Source organism: Poecilia latipinna, unplaced genomic scaffold, assembly GCF_001443285.1.
Source record: "Poecilia latipinna isolate Pla-1442-1.1 unplaced genomic scaffold, P_latipinna-1.0 Scaffold3042, whole genome shotgun sequence".
NCBI classification, from domain to species: domain Eukaryota; kingdom Metazoa; phylum Chordata; class Actinopteri; order Cyprinodontiformes; family Poeciliidae; genus Poecilia; species Poecilia latipinna.
Genome location: NW_015115658.1, coordinates 11,790 through 30,256, shown reverse-complemented (window position 1 = coordinate 30,256; position 18,467 = coordinate 11,790). Strand labels below are relative to the sequence as shown.

General features: G+C 36.6%; 1 protein-coding gene across 2 annotated transcripts in view; it reads left to right on the top strand.

Annotated features, from left to right (window-relative positions):
* The window catches only part of LOC106939963 (prominin-1-A-like), a 31,002-nt gene extending 12,846 nt beyond the window's left edge, over nt 1-18,156 (top strand). The window contains exons 2-5 of one of the 2 annotated variants that reach the window (XM_015022559.1): nt 11,631-11,689; nt 12,213-12,239; nt 16,495-16,704; nt 18,145-18,156. In XM_015022559.1, the coding sequence (XP_014878045.1) occupies nt 11,631-11,689; nt 12,213-12,239; nt 16,495-16,704 (296 nt within the window). In that variant the 3' untranslated portion in view covers nt 18,145-18,156. The remainder of the gene's footprint in view (nt 1-11,630; nt 11,690-12,212; nt 12,240-16,494; nt 16,705-18,144) is intronic. The other variant, XM_015022560.1, reaches the window with a different exon arrangement.
* Nucleotides 18,157-18,467: the final 311 nt, after the last annotated feature.

Below are 18,467 nucleotides of genomic sequence, written 5' to 3'. Positions count from 1 at the left end.
ACTAAGTACACTCCAGTGTTTACATTTCCCTGAAAAAGTTCTTATGAATGAAATTCAGTCGATTAAGACATTTTTAATGTAAATATTTTCTTATTTAATTTTCATTAGAGACAAACAAAACATATCATCTCCACTGTGACCCACTGTGCGTAAATAATGCCAATAAGAGTACAGCAACAACAAAATACAGAAATCTTAGGAGTTGTGCATCAGAGCAGAATTGCACTGTCAAATATTTTGAAACTTATTTATAAAATAATAAGATATTTCTAGAAATGTTAAATTTAAGTGGTTAAGTGTCATTACTTGATATAGGACATCATATGTTTGTGTATATGTAGGCAGCACAGTTTTAAATCACTGTTTACAATCCCTTTCAAGATCCTTAGATTTTGATGCTTCCCTTTTGTAAAGTAAACATGTTCCAAAGATGATGGTAGGAAAACATCATTAACAGACATTTTGAGTTTCTTGTTGGTGGATTTTATTCATAGAGATCTTAATTTTCTGCCAATTTTCTTAAGAAAAGAAATGACTGATTCTTGTCTCGCAATAATCCGTCTGAAGTTGTCATTAAAGAATGGATTAAGCCAAACAATAGAGATACAATTATTAGTTGAATCTACAAACTCACTTACACAACAAAATGGTTTCCAATATATAATATATATACAGGGAAGCTCAAATTGTTACATTGAACAAAATAAATAAATAGTACAAACCCTCCAATTGGTTTGTACTCAGTGATGCAATCAGTGACATCATGAAACAGGAAGTTCTGGCATATATCAGTCCTGGCTGTAGGATCTGAACAAGAAATAATGTTAAGTTCATAAAAAGAAACAAAAAAAAAAAATCATTCAACAAAAGTGTACTTTTAATGGAGTGAAAATTAAAATGTAATTTAGTATGTGATAAGTGTAATATGTGCTCCAGATTATCATAATTGACTATTTCTAAGTTATCTGTCGCATAGTGACCTGAGGTGGAACATTAGCTTGGTTAAACATTTTAGCAAACTTAGGTTTTCTTCAGTGATATTAACCATCTGCTCTCAGTCTTGAAGAACAATTGAGGTTTATGTAAATGGGCCTGACAGAGTAAAACATGTAGAAAGCTGCATTAAGGAGGCTCTACTGTTTTGTGGTTTCTCAGACAGAAAGCAATACTGGGCATGTGCTGCATATTATATTCTAAGAAGCTTTTAAAATCCAGCCCACACAGATACAACACTTGGTTTAAAAATAATCTCTCTCTCTCTTTTTTGTCTTTGACCAAAATCTTTGCTGGCAGCCATTACCGGCTATTTTGTTTTTCCATTGCAGTTTCTAGAAATTCATGGTGATTTTGGAAAAATCTATATTTTTATGCTGAGAAGGCAGTTAAAAATTTTGAAGAAATCTTACTTCCTTCAAAATTTCTCACGCATTCGTCCCTGGAGCTAAAATTCACCACAAACATATTAGAACTCATAATACGTTTGTATCATAATAGACTATTTTTAAATGATCTGTCATGCAGTGGCCTGAGGTCAAACTCATGTGTTGTTCTGATTATTTTCCAAGCAGCTCAGCTGCACTGTGAAGCAGCAGCTGCCTCCTTCAAAAGCATCTACATAAAAAATAACATTTTTTCTTCTTCTGCTCCCATGGCACTATTATGCTATAGCTGTTCTGAATCTTAACTTCCTGGTTGTGAATCATAAAATCTGAACACACCCACACCATAATTATGTCAGTTTGTTTGGTATACTCCATATATCTGGATAATAGCATCAGCTGAAATATAATTTAGCCTTTTTAATGCTGTTTGTCATCCAGTGGGTGTCCAGGTCTCCTCTGATTGCTTACTCTTCGCACTGTGCAGGTCACTAGTCTTGTCTTTCACTGTCACCTCTGTGGCAGGGCTTCAGCCTTCATTAGCTGATGATAATCTGGGTTTTGTTTACTTGGTCTGGCTGCAGAGCCAATCCGGTCACCACACAGACCTCTGCTCCTTTCCTGCAGCCTCAGGGGTGAAAGAGCAGCCAAACAAAACGCAAATGTGAAAATGATTTCTCCCTTTTTTATAATACATATTTATATTTATTACAGAACAGGCTCTAATCTGCTGCCTTGATATGCATGCAAAGAAGTACATTTAAAAAGTAGAGCCAAACAAACTCACTCTAGCCCCAGAACATTTGATTTATGGTGCCATTTCTTAAAGTGAGCAGTCAGGATTACATGGAGCCTCTGTGCAGTATAACATGCTTTATTACTGTCTGTCCTGCTGCCATGCATCCCAGATTTATTTTTATCTTCCTGTGATTGCTTGAGTGCTCTCACACACACCCTGTCAAGCGTTTCTCCTCATCAGTGTGACTTTCACATGAGGGGAGATCGTTAACTTTATTAAAACGCTGATCGCACCGTATTTCAACCAGTGCATTGTGAAAACTGCAATTGGGCATCAGGACTTATTTAAGACACGGGTAAAGAAGCTGTTTCTTTGTTCTATGTGTTTCTCACACATGGCTTCATCTGATGGGAATGAAATTAAGAGAGTTATCTAACCAAGAGACTCAGCTGTTTACATGAAAAATTCTCCCGTACATACAGTACTCATGCAGCATGTACAGTGCCTTGAAAAAGTGTTTATATCCCTTCAACCTTTTCACATTATTTTTTTGTTACAACTACAAACTTTAATGTATGTCATAATTATTTTATGTGAAACAAATAAGTGCGTAATTGTTTGTTAAGAGAGAAATAAGTCTTCTCATGCTTGTGGTGGGAACATTGTTACTGAGTCATTAAAGCCAGTGTTGGCAGCTTTAAATTAAATCTCTCTACAGTAACTTTGATTGTGTGTCTTCCACTGAAAAGTAAAGTCACATTGTCTCTCCATAGATACAGACTCTGTGGTAACAGTGTTTGTCCTGCGCGGAGCTGTTTTTCAGGCAGGCTCATGGGAAGTCGGCGTTGACACGAACATTCAGCCCCACAGGCTCTCTGTTCTCTCTCACACACACCCATACACACACAACCTTGCTATCTTTTATCTGGAACATTAACTGTTACAGGAAAAGGAAGAAGAAACTAGACAGCAGCTGTTTTTTTCTGTACTGAAATTATAACTTTCAATATGATTTGACTGATTTTTTGTTTTAGTCTAACGTCGTGCCAGCAAATATATGAGCATTACTAGTAATTATAAGTTTCCTCATAATTTTGATCAAATTCATTTTCATTATCTCTACCCAAATATTGTAAGTCTAACCAAATGCTTTTGTCTGTTTTATCTTTGATAAGTTGCATATTATCTGATTTAATTATGTGGCAGAATAAACAGCAGCAGAGAAAAGAATAAAATATCACAGCTTACCGTCGTCCCTTCGCCTTGATGCTTCATATCATTGGAACAAAAGCAGCTATGTTCTGCATCAGTTAAAACACAAAAACTGGAATATGGAATTAAGAATGTTAAATGTTGATTTTTATCTGTCTGCTGGGGTATCCAGGACCAAGATATTTTTTTGTACCTTTTTTCTGTTTTCAGACCACAACATTGTTAGGAGCTCTGGTACCTTAAGAAAAAAATAGATTGTATTTAATAATTGGAGCTACGTTGGCCATCTTAAGGGAGCATGCGTTTCAATGCCCACTTCTCATGTTCTCTTCTTATAAACAGCGAAATTATTCTCTTGAGGTTAAGGATTTGCTGCAATCACCCAAAAGGATTAAATATTAACCCCTAGCCTTAAGTACTGGATATCAATCCTTAGGCCATGATTCTTCTCTTTCTCACTGTCTCAGCACCACCTGTGTGTTGAACTTTCTGGTAAAACAGAGGAATGCTAAAGCTATTATCCAAAAGTGAACCTCTTGTTGCATAGCAACAGGTGGAAGGATGAAGACTTGCTCCTTGAAAGCTTTTAGCACCTTTTTTCTATTGACACCCCAAGCAGCGCTGTTAGAAATGCTTCATTGTGATATCACAGGAGTACAGACGTTTCTGTAGGAGACAGAAAAGATATTTCAGGGTTTCAGACATGCATCACTTAGTTTTTCTTCATAATGTATCTAAGTAACTTAGTGAACAATGATGCTGGTTGCTTGTTAGAAGATTATAGCAAATCCTTAACCTCAAGAGAATAATTTCTCTGTTTAAAATTAGATATCTAATTTTTTAAAAGTTATATTTTTTAAGTACATTGTGTTCTACTGCACAGATCTACTGCTAAAAATATTCAACACTGATTCAAATTTAAAATTTTCTATTTTCCTGTAGCTGGTAATGAAAGGCTGTGGAATGAAGATTAAAGATTTGCATATTTTTTCTTGAAATAATCAGAATGCTTTTATTGTTATTGTAGCACAACAAAATTTTGTTTCAGTACAGCCCATCCAAGAAGACAATGGTGCCTGGGGCCGCTGGGGTCGCTGGGGTCGCTGCCGCTGTGGTGCACCATCCTTTATAATCAGTTGGCAAATATTATTCTAATCTACTAAGTCTGTTCTGTCTTAAAAGACAGAGTTTATTAATTATGAATGATCAAATAGAGTATAAAACAATCATTAACAGATATCTGCTCCAGGTATTGCATTTTCCTTTTTATTTAATGTTTATGTTGCTGCTAAAAGTAAATGCATTTGGAATGTACTTCTTGTGCTTATATGTTTCTTTTTGGTATTTATAATAAGTTTGCATGAATGTAGAAAAACATGTTTACGCCCTTCTCCTGCCAACGCTTTTGTGTCTGCAAGGCAAATGTTTTTATGTAGCGTGTTTTCAGTGCTTTATATGATTAGATGTGAAATAAAACACATGAGCAAAAAAAATAAGGCAAAAATTAAAGCCTAGTCATTTTTGTAGCCAAATGATGTGATCCTCAACGGTGCTCTCCAGATTTTGCTGTCTGACTGACATACTCTCATAGAGCCATGTCCAATAGACAATCTGCAAATAACATGGTTCCAAACTCTCAGATTTCCTTCTGGACTTTGGTCGCAAATACAGATTGTTGCAAATTTATACCAAATTAAAATCTGGAATAACTGCTGTTCTAAATCTGTCTTCTACAAGCACAGATGTATCATAGAGAAGAAAATGCATTGATGTTGCTTTCATCTAAAGGTCACAGTCATTTAGAAACAGATTAATGTCTGCAACCTCTTTACAAATACTCACATGTGCCCCGTTGCTCATTTAGAACAATTGATTGTAGCAGCCTTTGAATAAAAACTGTCATTTTCTTGACTCAAGAGTGAAACTATAAAAGGCAAAGCAAAGTCCCTTGTCTCCATTAATGTTACGACTTCTGCAGAATATAATTGTTGACATAAATCTCTTTCCTCACTGTGCCTGTGTGCATCCTCTGATAACTTTGTGAGAAAGAATCACGACAGCCTCCAGCTGGCCAGGCTCTTTGCTGTTCGCCTTACAAGCAGAGCAGAGCTGAATCAACTTCTAAAGCATAGAGTCCCTCATGGCCAGGCTTACTTTATAAATTTATCTCTTAATAAGCCTGTTAGTAATGCATGTTTTCACACACGGTGGCTGCAGCTTAACTTGAAAATGTTACAGCGTTGTTGATTCGGGTGGTTGCTGTTGGAGCAAGTTGATTGTGTTTCCCCCCCGCTTTTTTTGTAAAGGTTGCACAGATTGTACAAACCAGTGCAACATTAAATCACTGTACTGTCGCCTGCTAAAGGCACACAACCATCGACTCTTCCCACAACATTAACATGTATTTTTATATTCTTTAAATCTGTCTCTTTCAATCATCTGTCATCCTACCTTTCTCACTTTGTTCATATTTATGTAATCACTTTTTACATTTTACATATTTTTTATTGTAATTATTTTTGAAGAAATCAGTTTTAATTTTGAAATTAACAGGGTTTATTGTGAAAAAAAGCCACATTTTGTTAATCATGATTGTCTTGTAAAAGCATTAACAGGATAAAACATCCAGGGAGTTGAATGCTTTTTACAGGCAGTGTAACTGTGTGTGAAACAGGAAGAATAAAGAAATCAATTTTATTGCAATTATCACAAAATTTAACATTGAAAGTGGTCATTTGTCAACTGACTGCCTGCTGGTACATTAACACAGTGGTTGAAACAGTGAAGATGAAGAGCTCATTTCAAATTATCCAACTTAATTTTAAACCAAACTAAAAGCTTAAACATGAACAAAATTGCGTGTTCCATAAAAAAATGATTACAAACTCACCTCTGACTCTGGAATGGAAAAATCAGGGCAGCATTAATCTCCTAAAAGGGCCGTGACCTCCTCCTTTTAAAACAAATGTGAACTATACTTAAAAGGCAGGTCTGTGCTGGGAAATCAAACATTTTGAATTAATTCTGAAAGAAGAAATCTCAGATATTCAGCCTGAATTGTACCAGGATATAACCAAATTTTAGTGGGGATGTTTTGGAAGCGACTGTTGAAGATGAACCCGTCTTCGCCCAGATTCACGATGTGACAGACCAAAGACGAGTCAGCAGTTCAAAATCAACCTAACTTTAATAAAATGCAAAAGATATCTTTCAGGGATCAGACAGAAAAAATGCATACAAAGATGCAGTAAGATCTGGTAGACCTTCCGATTTCTGGAAGTTATATAGATATAAGGCACACCTCAACCTGCAAACTGCTTCTGGAATATTACTGCACCAAATCATTAGCAAAACTAATGATTTAGTGCGGTAATATTCCAGAAGCAACAAAAACCTTTTGTTTGTCAGGGTCATTAACTTTACAATGTTTGTGTTCTACGATTTTTCTGAAAAGCTAATTGTGCCTAAACCACAGCAATTACGAAGCCCAGTCTTATCATTCTGTAGTTCATACAGAATATACTGCCATGCTGCCATTTCATACAAACCGACTATTTTTATTTTGGATTGTTGTCATAATTCTGAATCAGGTCAGTCATCTCCTATAACATAAGATAGCTAATGATTCCAGAGCCAACATGAGCAACCTTGTAAAGATAAATACTTCTTAGTTGTCAAAAGAATATTTCCTCTCAGCTGACTATTAGCATGTTATAGAGAAATACTATAAATCGCTGGTTATAATGGCGGTTATTCCCATGTCCAAAGCCCTTTTCTGCACATAAAGTTACAGTCTTAAACAGATGATTTCATCCATGACACTAATCGCCTCTTTATCCTGGGACACCCAGTCAGGTTCCTGACAGGATTAACCAACATTCAGTCATTCGGTTTAACCTACAGTAACATAACAATAATATCTGAGCCAAACTTCATAGAAACATTTCGATTGCAGAAAAAAAAGAAGAAAATCTTCTTAAATAAGTTTACTAAGAATAGTTAATCACTGCAACCATCAATACCATCTTTACTGGAGATTAAATTATAAGATTCTGATAGGAAAAAACTTAGTCAGCAGTAGAATGCAGGTGAATGCTGATCATTTTTATGTTCCTTTTTAAGTGTTTTGGTTTGGGAAGATATTTATCTTGCACCTTATTTTGGTTCTGCTTTACACAAACCTGTCCAATAAACCAACTGACTTCATCTTGTATTTAAAAGTACCTGGATCAGACTTCTGGCTGATTTAAAAGTTATTCTGCAAATCAAAATGTCATCTTGCAGCTGCAAGATTAAACAGCCCAGCCTGGTGAGATTAAAGTGTTGGTCCAAGACGGAGTTCAGTATGTTCAGCATTCCTACTGTTGTTGGCTGTCCAATTTTTTCCTCTGCTGTTTCCAACCGTGAGGAGCAGATAGATGAGGAGCTGCTGCATTCCTCTGGGTGGGTGACTCCCTTCTAGTGAAAACTGATGAAAAATTCATCTTGCCAGGTTCTGCTTTATCTTGAGCTGCTTGCAAAGCTTCATTAAATCTGTTTGGAGAGCTATGCCATGAGTTCATTTAAAGCTCAGACTCCTGAAAGTAGCTACCACAATTTATTTACATGAATGTGCCTCATACATTTCAATTTGATGTATGCATTTTCCCAAAGGAATACAGTTCACAGACAGCAGGGCAGGCTGCTGAAGCCTGTGTACATCTTTCATGTGACAGGTTTGTTTTTTGAAGCTTTTAAAGGCCAGTTCATCCTGACAAATACTTTAATGTGGTTTTTAAAGGACAGGCACTGGTGTAAAGAGTGGAGAGAGGAGTAATGTGGGTGGAAAAAAACATTAAGCTTTTTGTTCATAAAGGAGGATTAGACTCCTCGTAAGAAACAGAGACTGGATTCACTTCCACTCTTTTCCCTAGATGTTGTTCTTAACATTCATTAACTCCCTCATTTTTTTACATTTCCTTCCTCCCTGCTATTTATCATGGCTTCTTTTGGTTTCTTATCTTGTTGCAGCACTGATTTCATTGTGATAACTTATGTCAGATATGCTGTCTTAACTTCTGTTATTGGATACAAATTAGGTCATGACAAAGTAATGCTGCCTTCACTTAGTTAATAAAAAACATTTGTTCTTGCAGTATTTTAAGCATAATTCTTTTCTAATCCTTAACCAGCAACATTTTCTGGATTTTCCTTTAAAGTCTGTTCACATGTATAGATCTTAATTTCATTGGGAAAACCTTAATAACTGATGACTGACCAGCATCGTAGCGCCCACTGTTCAGAAAAACAAAGACAAGATAAGCTGTACTTTGCTGTGGTGCCTGTTGCACCATTTATGAAAACTAGTTATTATCTGAATAACAACAGGCAGCGTTACTGATCCTCTCCTTCTATTTTTGATCTGAAATGTCATCTGATCTCACCTTTTCATTTACAGAGGGTTTCAGAAACTGATGCCCTAATTTTTCCTGTTAAGAGAGTTTTTCCAGCATTCAGCCATTCAAGCTTTTGTTTGCTATCATACAGAGGTTACAGTCTGTGTCCTCCCCATGATGAATGGAATAAAAACACACCCTAAGCCCAAGGTCTGGTTGGAAACTCATTGTACCTAATGTCCTCGGAAAAGCTGGATCATGTGACACTTCGCCCAGAAACGCACAATAGGGACTGCTGGCAGCCATTTTGGGGCGGAGGAGCCGATCCAGAACACACGGACAAACTGACCTGGAAAGTGGGGTTGTGTTTCTGATCTTGGTGGGAAAATTTAATCAAGAACAAACACCACATAGCTCAGATGTTGGATTACAGTAAGGACACAGGAAAACTTCTGTTCTGGGAGGGACAAACAGTCACACTGAACAGAACTGTAAAAGCATCAAGCACAGGAAGGACTGGGTCAAATAATTCTGTTTGAAACAAGGCAATGAGATACAACGTACTGAAAAAAGGTTTGTCTTATACATCCATAACAACTGGGTGAATGATGAACCTTTTTATATATATATATTTTTTTTCTTTAAACATATGTACAGTTCAGAGGTTTGTTATTGTTATATCAATTAAAATCACTCTGTAACAGCTTGTTCTGTACTTTATCTTCAGGAAAAACAAACAGCACACTGCAGATAAAGAAAAACTTTTATATCTCTTGCATCTTTCTTGAAAGTGCTGCTTTTTCTATCATCATCGTGTGATGAGTCACAGTCAGCGCTGCTCCAGGTGAACAAATGAAAGGGAACAGAAACAGAGAGTTTGATATGTGATGGAATCATTTGTGGCGTTTCTGATGTTTTCTGTGGATTCCCTTGTTCTAAAATCCAATTAAATACAGCTGAAGTGTTCAGATTTTATCCTTTTTATTTTACTTTAACCAATGTTTGCACAGCAGCAAAGATCCAAGAGCAAATCTAGCTTGTTATTATCAGTGGGTGTCCACAGTCACGAACCTTACAAATGTGATGAAATATGATAACTTGGAGGAACCAGATGGAACAAACTGAAGCTGTGCCTGTCCACCACTTTAGAATGTAGAGAAGATAAAAGCTGAAATGGTCTGTTAAATGCTTACTCCTCACACCTCTGAGGAGATGCATAGCTTCTTGTTGCTTTGACTGTAACTTCCTGACAGTCACTGTACTGTGCAGGCCAGCCTCTGCAACCTGAGGCACTTTGAACCTCTTAATGGCTCTTAACTCAATTATTGTTGCTGCACACCTGTATGAGGAAAGCTCACAACTGTGTTTGGATGCTATGTAAAATTGAAAGTAAAAAAAAAAGTATTTTTGAAACTTCTGGGTTGATTTGCATACAGCTTTAAGAACATGCTGCATCATGTCATTTTCCCCACCAGTAAACAAGAAAGAGGACACAATCTCTCATCTCTCTGTGCTTTGTGTATTATTCCTGCCAACAGGTGGGGTTGAATGTCTCTTTTGGTTGTTGCTCAGTGTTTCTCTCTCACTGCAGCCTTTGCTCCCTGTCTTGGTTTTCTCTGCACATTCTCAGAAGGTTCTGATTCAATGTTGTCTTCTTTTTTTTTCTTGTCTTCAGCCTCACCACTTTCTTTATTCCACACCCAAGAACAAGGCACTATCTCTAGCTATATAATACCTGTTGCACATTTTATCAACCATAAATGTGTATTGCACCCATAACCCTCTGGGATCCCTGAATTGTCTTTTAAAGTTGTGTCTCTTACACACAGAAAACAGCCACAGACATATTATATATTGGTTATAGGGGTTTTTCTTAACCACCTAAATCCCAGCTTTGTCAAAATATAGTTTTTGTTGTTGTTTATTTTTGTCATTTTAATATAGTAATTGACTTACAACTATAAAACAAATCTTTGTCTTACTTGTGCTTTTTTCTTGAACTGCTTAGGGATTATTTATCTTCCACAGTAACACTGAGCATCTATTTTTTTATATGTTTATATTTACTTTATGGACGTCTTTGTACTTATTTCTTAGATGCATTTGGTCTATTTTCTGCTCACAACATACAGATGGCAGTCATCAACATTTTCTTTGTTCATGCACAGGGTGGGGCTCCAGTTTTTTGCCACTAAAAGTTTGGGAATCACAACTACTTGACACAGGAGCAAATGTATTTCCCAAATGACACTGAGTGAAAGATAGAAAGTCGCTTGACTTGGCTAACAGCAGACTGGTTAAGTCGTCTTTATTTTTGTGTTTTATTTAGAGTAAAAAAATTATAAAACAAAGCAGAGAGATTATGCAAAAGTTCATATTTTTACTTTTATGCAAAATAAAGTATGCATCATACCATCATTCCAGAGGTTCATTAAAAACTTTGCCTTTTCATGATCTCCCTCAATGTCTTATCAAATGTCTTATGATAGAGACACACATCACTTTTTTATTTTTATATATAAGCCTGGGCAATAACAATTAAATTGTTATATAGTTAAATATGACATCCTGATTACTTCAGGATCTGCAGACTGGTTCAAGACTGATGAGATGAGAAAATGTAGACCCAAACAGGTCACTACGGTAAATTCGAAATTTACGTTGATGTTTTTTGGTTCCAGACTTTAACTCCACACCAAGCTGTCCTTGTGCTACTGGATTAATGTACAGAAAAGAGACTAAATGATGAAAGGAACTCACAAGAAATTATAGAAAATAAGAAAACCATGGAGGCATACCTGTTTAAACTGAATATAGTTAAGTTATGGATGAGTTTTTAGACAAATTGTTAGACAAGAGAGTGAATCATTATTCCTGTTATTTTCTGGAAAATAAGATTGTTTTTCTTGTCCTCTCTGCCTACAGATCTTATTGTGAAGCTGGCAAAGGACAAGTTTGGAGCCATTCAAACAGAATACCAAAAGGTGAGTGAGTGAAAGAGAGCGAAATAACCATGTCTTCATCTGGATGTTACATATTTTATGAAAACTGTAAACAAATACAAAAAATATATATATTTCTCTGGGATACTCTGTGATCCAACATTCAGTTACGGTGTAAAAAGAGCCATGTTGCCATATTGAAGCAGGACAGATGAGGTCTGTTCTCAGGGTTTACTATTGATTAATGATGGTAATACTCCAATGCACAACCTTTTATTAGCCTATAGGCAACACAACCTTTTTCTGGTAAACACTTCTATTTGGGCGCGAATTTTCTGTATATAAAATAATTTTGACCCTGGAAAAGAATAAAATTTAAATGAACTAAAAAGCCTTTTTCACTGTTTTTGTGTTTTGTTACAATAAGTTTTTGCATGCCTGCTTTGATTTCATTTCCTATTGGTCGTTTTCATCTCATATTTGTGTTTTGTGGCTTTGCTCTTTTTCTGACGCTGCATTGCCGTGTCTTCTGCATGTCCTCTTCATCTCGTCTGGCTTCCCCCAGCCAGAGAACATAGTGCTGACACTGCAGGTAAAGTCCACACTCTGGACTTACAGTCCAACCATATTCAGTCTAACTATGCTTCTGTAAGTCACCAGGGTGGCACAATTACAGCTGAGAAAGGTATCTTAACTTGTTCAGAACTCCATTCCAAATCATTATTTGATAAATTACACCAGTGATTAGTTGTGTAGCCCTGTGACTTTCATGCTGCCATCCCATTTTCCTCCAACCACATCCTTCAGTTTGTCATATCCTTCTCTTTTAAAAGCATATTCTCAGAAGGAGAAATGCTTTTTAGATCACAGAAAGAACAACAGTGCTTAATAATAACATGGTAATTCAGATTTTTGATTTGTTTTTTCTTTTTACCTGATTATTGCCTTCAGTTTTGAATTGGTTGCATGTTGACAGTACTAAAATCAGGACCTTTTGCTCCCTTTTAGTTACGCATAGTTGATATTTTGTTGTAATAAGTGTCATGTAAAATAATCCAGTATTTTAACATCAGCAGTTTGAGCACATTTACAGTACAAGCCACTCATGGTCAATATGTGCAAAAGGCCTCATAATAAGTTTATATTTTATTGGATTTGAAAAACTAACTGAAGCATTTTCTTTCAAATTAAATCAACAAAGACTTGTTGATTTCTGCACAAATACAAATTTGCCTGAAAATGGAATATTATTGTCCCTCAATGGTGAAATTCAAGTTTACCAGCAGCAAATTGACAGACAAATGTAGGCAATAAAATAAAACCAAAAAATAAGAAGTTAAGATGAAAGTAAAATAAAAAGTCTGATCAGCCTCCCTGGACTCATTGTATGAAGTTCTTTACTGAGTTCTGACTGATTTATATGTGAGATGAACTGAGATCATTCAAATCCACTCCCTTTACCTTTCACCTCCATGGAAGTTAAATTAAGGTAACATTTTGATTATAAAAGAAAAGTAAATGACTTTGAGTCACAAGTAAAGTGCAGTAAATCGATGTATTTGATCCCTGACTTTGGTCCATTGATCCGGTGCTTTTGCCCATAACAACAAACCAAGCTGACATAGAAACAAAAGATGCTAAATGCCAGAGTTGACACCTATTAACCCAGATTAAATAACACAGGAAAGACAAGAGAAAGTTAGATTCTGAATACTCTCGAAGAGAACAGACAGAGATGTGCTTTCAGTTACAAATCTCCTACCGCTTTGAAAGCACATTTTCCTGCTTCTCTCTTTTTATTGTCTTTAGGATCCCTAATCACAGAGAGCGCTGTAACTCTAAAGGGAGGGGGAAAAAACACTTCATCACATAGTTACAGTGCCAAAGACTATCACTAACTAGCAACAAAATCTATCTTGCACTAGATTATCCAGTTCCCGACCCAGGATCAAACAGAGCAAGTTGTACGTCTTCACAGCGATGGTTTTACAGCTGAATAACAGGTCAAAGGCAGGACGTTCCACTGAATGATTACTGCAGAAAGCTCTTCTTCAGAGAGGCCTTCTGAGAAAGGAATAGGGGTAATTTAACAATACAGCAACATTCCAAAAAGATATGATTAAACAAATAAGAGTACCTAAAGCAAGAATATTATAAAAGTATAACAACATTTGATAATAATACGATTTACCTAACACTAAAATAAACGTTTTCCCCATTAGCGGACTGGAATATATCAAGTAATGACTTAAAGTTATTAAATTTAGAGTCACATTAGGCAGGTTATTAGCAGGTCTAATGTTTGCTGCCAGCACTAGAGTTAATCAAACTTACATCATCTTCATCAGTACGACATGTCGCCACCTCATCATCCCCTTTGTTCTTATTAGAACGGCGTCTTTTTCTTTTGGGCACTTGCCAAGACCAAACTGGAGCCCAGAAATAGTCTGAGCTGCAGGCACTCTAAGAGATTTGGTGGAAAGAAAACATATATATATACATGGCTGACCTTTTTTGTGAGGATTCACCCAATAACAAGCAGTGCCCAGAAGCACAATGACAGTGCGGACATTTAAATTTCTACGATGTCCCCAACAGCAGGTTGACGTTGGGGCTTTTAAATGACTCACATACATTTAAACTTGCTTACGCCTCCTGCCTTATTCTCCTTCTCTTCCTACCAACATTAGTCTGTCCAGTTTCTTTTTTGTAAGATTTGATGCTGCAATCCTCCACACTGTTATAACTTCAGATCAGGAAAAAAAAAAAAAACATAATCAGACTTTTAATACCAGCAGTTGCTTTTTAATGCAGGCTTTTAAAAAGCTCTTACTTTCAAAGTGTATACTATTTTGCACAAATATGTCCTGAAGAACAGAAGAATATTTCTGAGCCAAGTTCAGAAGCTATTCCAGATTAGTGCAGATCAGAGAGGAAGACCTGTTCAGCCATTCGGGACCACTGAGAGTCATACTCTGATCTTTTCATACAAGACAGGCAAAAACCATGATACTAAAGTTACATTTGCTGGGAGGGATTACTAACAGCCTTTAAGGTTTTGTCAAATTCCAAATCCTTTGATGAATGCAGATTTAATAGGACCGACTCCTGTGGAAATTCAGATAAAACGAGACAGAAGATACACAGGACATTTCAGCAGCAGCAGTTTAGTCAACCTGCATATTTATGGCATTCAGATGGATCCTGGGATTACCAAGGCTTTGTGTAGAGAGATATGTCTGTTTCCTAGGTGACCACATAAAGACAGGACAGAGTCCTACACATATAGATTATAATACATTGTTCTTCCCCTACTGTGTAATAAGATTAATACTAGGAATATGCTGTTTTCTGGTTTTAAAATGTAGATTAAAAAGTTATTTCAAAAAAATTAATTTTCTGTCATAGCATTCATTTTGATTAAACTTTGTTAACATCTGTGATTAATGAGAGTATTCTCTTGGTTATTTCTGACGCTGTCATTTGTGAAGCAGCTTTCATTCGTTCTCTTTGCACTGCAGAAGCAATGCAGCACATTCACTGCCCCATCACAGACAATGAGAACTTTTTGCATATTATTTTGGTTTCTGGGTCACTTCTGGAGGCAGCTGTTGATCTTGTCTCATGCTTCTTGTTGAGGTTTGGAGATGTCTCCTGCTGAAGAATCTGAACCAAATGTTCTCAGTTTCGACCCAGTTTTGCTCTTTTTCATTGTAGAAATAATCCCATTCTGTGACGCAGGAGATAAACTTTTATAACTGCTTAATAAGTGTCAAATATCTTCAGGCGAATACTTTTTGTTCAAATCAGCTATATATTTGATAAAATGCTCATTCTAATTGAATACAAGCAGGTTTTTATAGTTAAGTTTCTATCTCAGCCTCAGAGCTGCAGGTTTAATGTTTTGAACAAATTCATTAAATTTCATTCATGAACAAAAAATATAGAAATTTTCACTCGTAGACAATAATTGCAGGTTTTTCATGGCCTCTTGACTTCTACTGTGTATAATAATATTATTATTCAATTCAACCTTTCTCAGTTTAATCTCAGTGAAACAGGTAATCATCTCAGTTCTGGGTGCATTTGTTATATTTTAAGAAAAATAAAACCTGTTTTTGTAATTCAGGCTCAGTCCAAAGATCTGCTTCACAATGATTTCCTACCTTAGAACAAATTCCTCTTGAGTCAGATTTTCATCAGAAATGCAGCCTTAAAGTAATTATCTTTGTACTATGCATTTATATTATTAAACAAAAAACCCTTTGTACTCACTGTTGGTTGATGATGTAACTTCTTAACTCTGATGTATTTAAGGCACATGAATAAAAAAATCTTATTTTCATGTACTTGTCCTACTGACCACCAATCAGAACCAATACAGAGGAAAATGATCCAAATGCAATCTCTGGCTGATTAATTAGGGCTTATTGAGTTTTCGGGGTTTTTTTGACAATATTTCTGATTTTTCTGAAATATTGAATCTGTTATCATAGAGTCTGAGGTTGGTTGTCCCATTTTAGCATGTTAGCAAGAGATAATTTAAAAATAAGAATCAAATTAACTTGGAATATCTACATGTGATGCATCGTGTTCTTTGTTTATGTACATGTCCAATGGACAGGAGTTTTTACACCCCTGGGGTCTTCCAGATATTTTTAGATTTGTTGCTCTCTTTATCCTTGGCCTCCTTGTGTGTCCTTCCTTCTCCTCTGTTCTGCCTTCATTAATCTCTCCTTTCTTCGGTTCCTCCCTTCCAAACTCTCCCAATACGTTATTTTATTTCCTCCTTGTTTCTTTTAAGATAATTCCCATACTTTTTCCTCTCATTCTTCCACTGACCCCAGGCCATCTACTATGAGATAGGCTTCCTCATATGTGCCGCGGTCGGCCTGCTCTTCGCCATCCTCATGCCGGTTGTGGGGCTCTTCTTCTGCATGTGCCGCTGCTGCGACAACTGCGGCGGTGAGATGCACCAACGCCAGAGGAAGAACGCGGACTGCCGGCGCGGCCTGCTGGGAACGTTACTCTTCTCCACCTCGCTGGTCATCACGTGAGTGTGGCAGACGCAGGAATGACAGAAATGTGATCATAAGAATGCATGTTATTTTTAAAGGAATATTTGAATGCATGCATATGCATGCACTCTTGATTACATGCAACACCCCCACCCTCTTCAGCAGCTTTGTACTCGTAATTATGTTTATGCACAGATACTACAGACACACTCCTCCTCTGGTCAAACACTCAGTCATGAGCCTCCACCATCCCCCCATGTTGTTTGCTAAATATAGTAAAGTCTTACTGTAGATTCTGTGTGGCAGCACCCTTCATCCTTGTGTTCAGTCTAAGCTTGGGTCTCATCGTCCTGCAGGGGATTCTTCCAGAGCTCTATCATGTCAATACACATTTATAATCCCAGATAAAACCACAGGATGCCTTAAAATGTCAAATTCATTCACGTGTCTTACAATTTCATCTTTTGCTTTTCTGTTGAGATTTTGCTTTATGCTTTATACCCACAGCAGATCCCTTCATCTTATGCTCTGACATTTTTAATGTTGAAAAAACTCAATTTTGAAATTGCAGTGTTTCTATTAAATAAGAAATTAAATTAAAATCACACTTGAATAAGCTTATTCACAAAAAATAAGTTACTAAAAATCATGGCAACCATGGATATAAACAGTTGCATGTGATATACTGATAATTAGGTTGGCGACTTATTCAGGCATTGGAGCGATGAGCCCCTTATACTTGGAATGGCTAATTTTACAGTGTTTTGTGTGAATTGTAGTCTGTGATTTTACATCAAAGCTATGGACTCAATACATTTGAATGACACACAACCTTTTATGAACGTTCCGATGCTGTGAGAGCTTTAGCCGCACATTGTCTGAAAAAAACCCCCAAACCAAACCATCCTCCTGCTACCACTTCCTGTCGTCTTGTTTGTTGTTTTCAGCAGTAGTAACTTATTGTCTCACCCTCCGAGCAACGGTTGAGTTTCTCAGTGAGCCTCATTCAATACAGCTTATATTTTTTATAATCTTTTAATCATTTTTATTTGAATTCTACTTGTGAAACTCAGCATGGACAGCATCCGTTGGAACGTTCCACAATCGATGGGTTTCTGAATTTTAAATAAGTAATAAAATAATTTTTAGCACAATTTAGACATTTTTTTTTGAATAGAAATGTATTTGCAAACATATCAGACCGCTTCACTACAAGTGAGATCACTTCATTAACATTCCGACTCATTATTTTTCTGCTCATATAAAAAGTGGGCACTCTCCATCAGTGCAGAGTGAAACCTGGTTGCTTAGGAGACACATTTTCTGAGCAGATCTGACTTGAAACACTCAAGAATCCAGGTTTGCAAACATTTATCTCTTGCAAATAGCTTCATGGATCTTCCTCTTTTCTATTTTTCTTTTGATTTGCTTTGCAGTCTCGGTAGCAGCATAAAATCTTTAGCTTAGCGGCTTTGAGAGAGTTCTGTTTGCTGCTTGTGCTCAAGTGAAGGGATCCAGGAGTGTACTTAATTTGATGTTCTTTGACTTTCTGTCTTCATGTTATAAGAAATTCCACAGCAATAACCCAGCAGCCCAGACAGAGGAGTCTGCGAGCTGCTTTTCTGCTCTTATTAAATCTCCCAAGCTACAAGGCAGAGATGCAGCAGAAGCTCTAATGAAGCAATTACAAGCTGAGCGAGAGGCACGGAGCCCAGGAACTGACTGCTTTTTACTGTCACAAGAAAGCTGACAGCCAGGCTCACAGGAGAGCAGTGGTGACATTTATTTCCCAACAAGTGTTC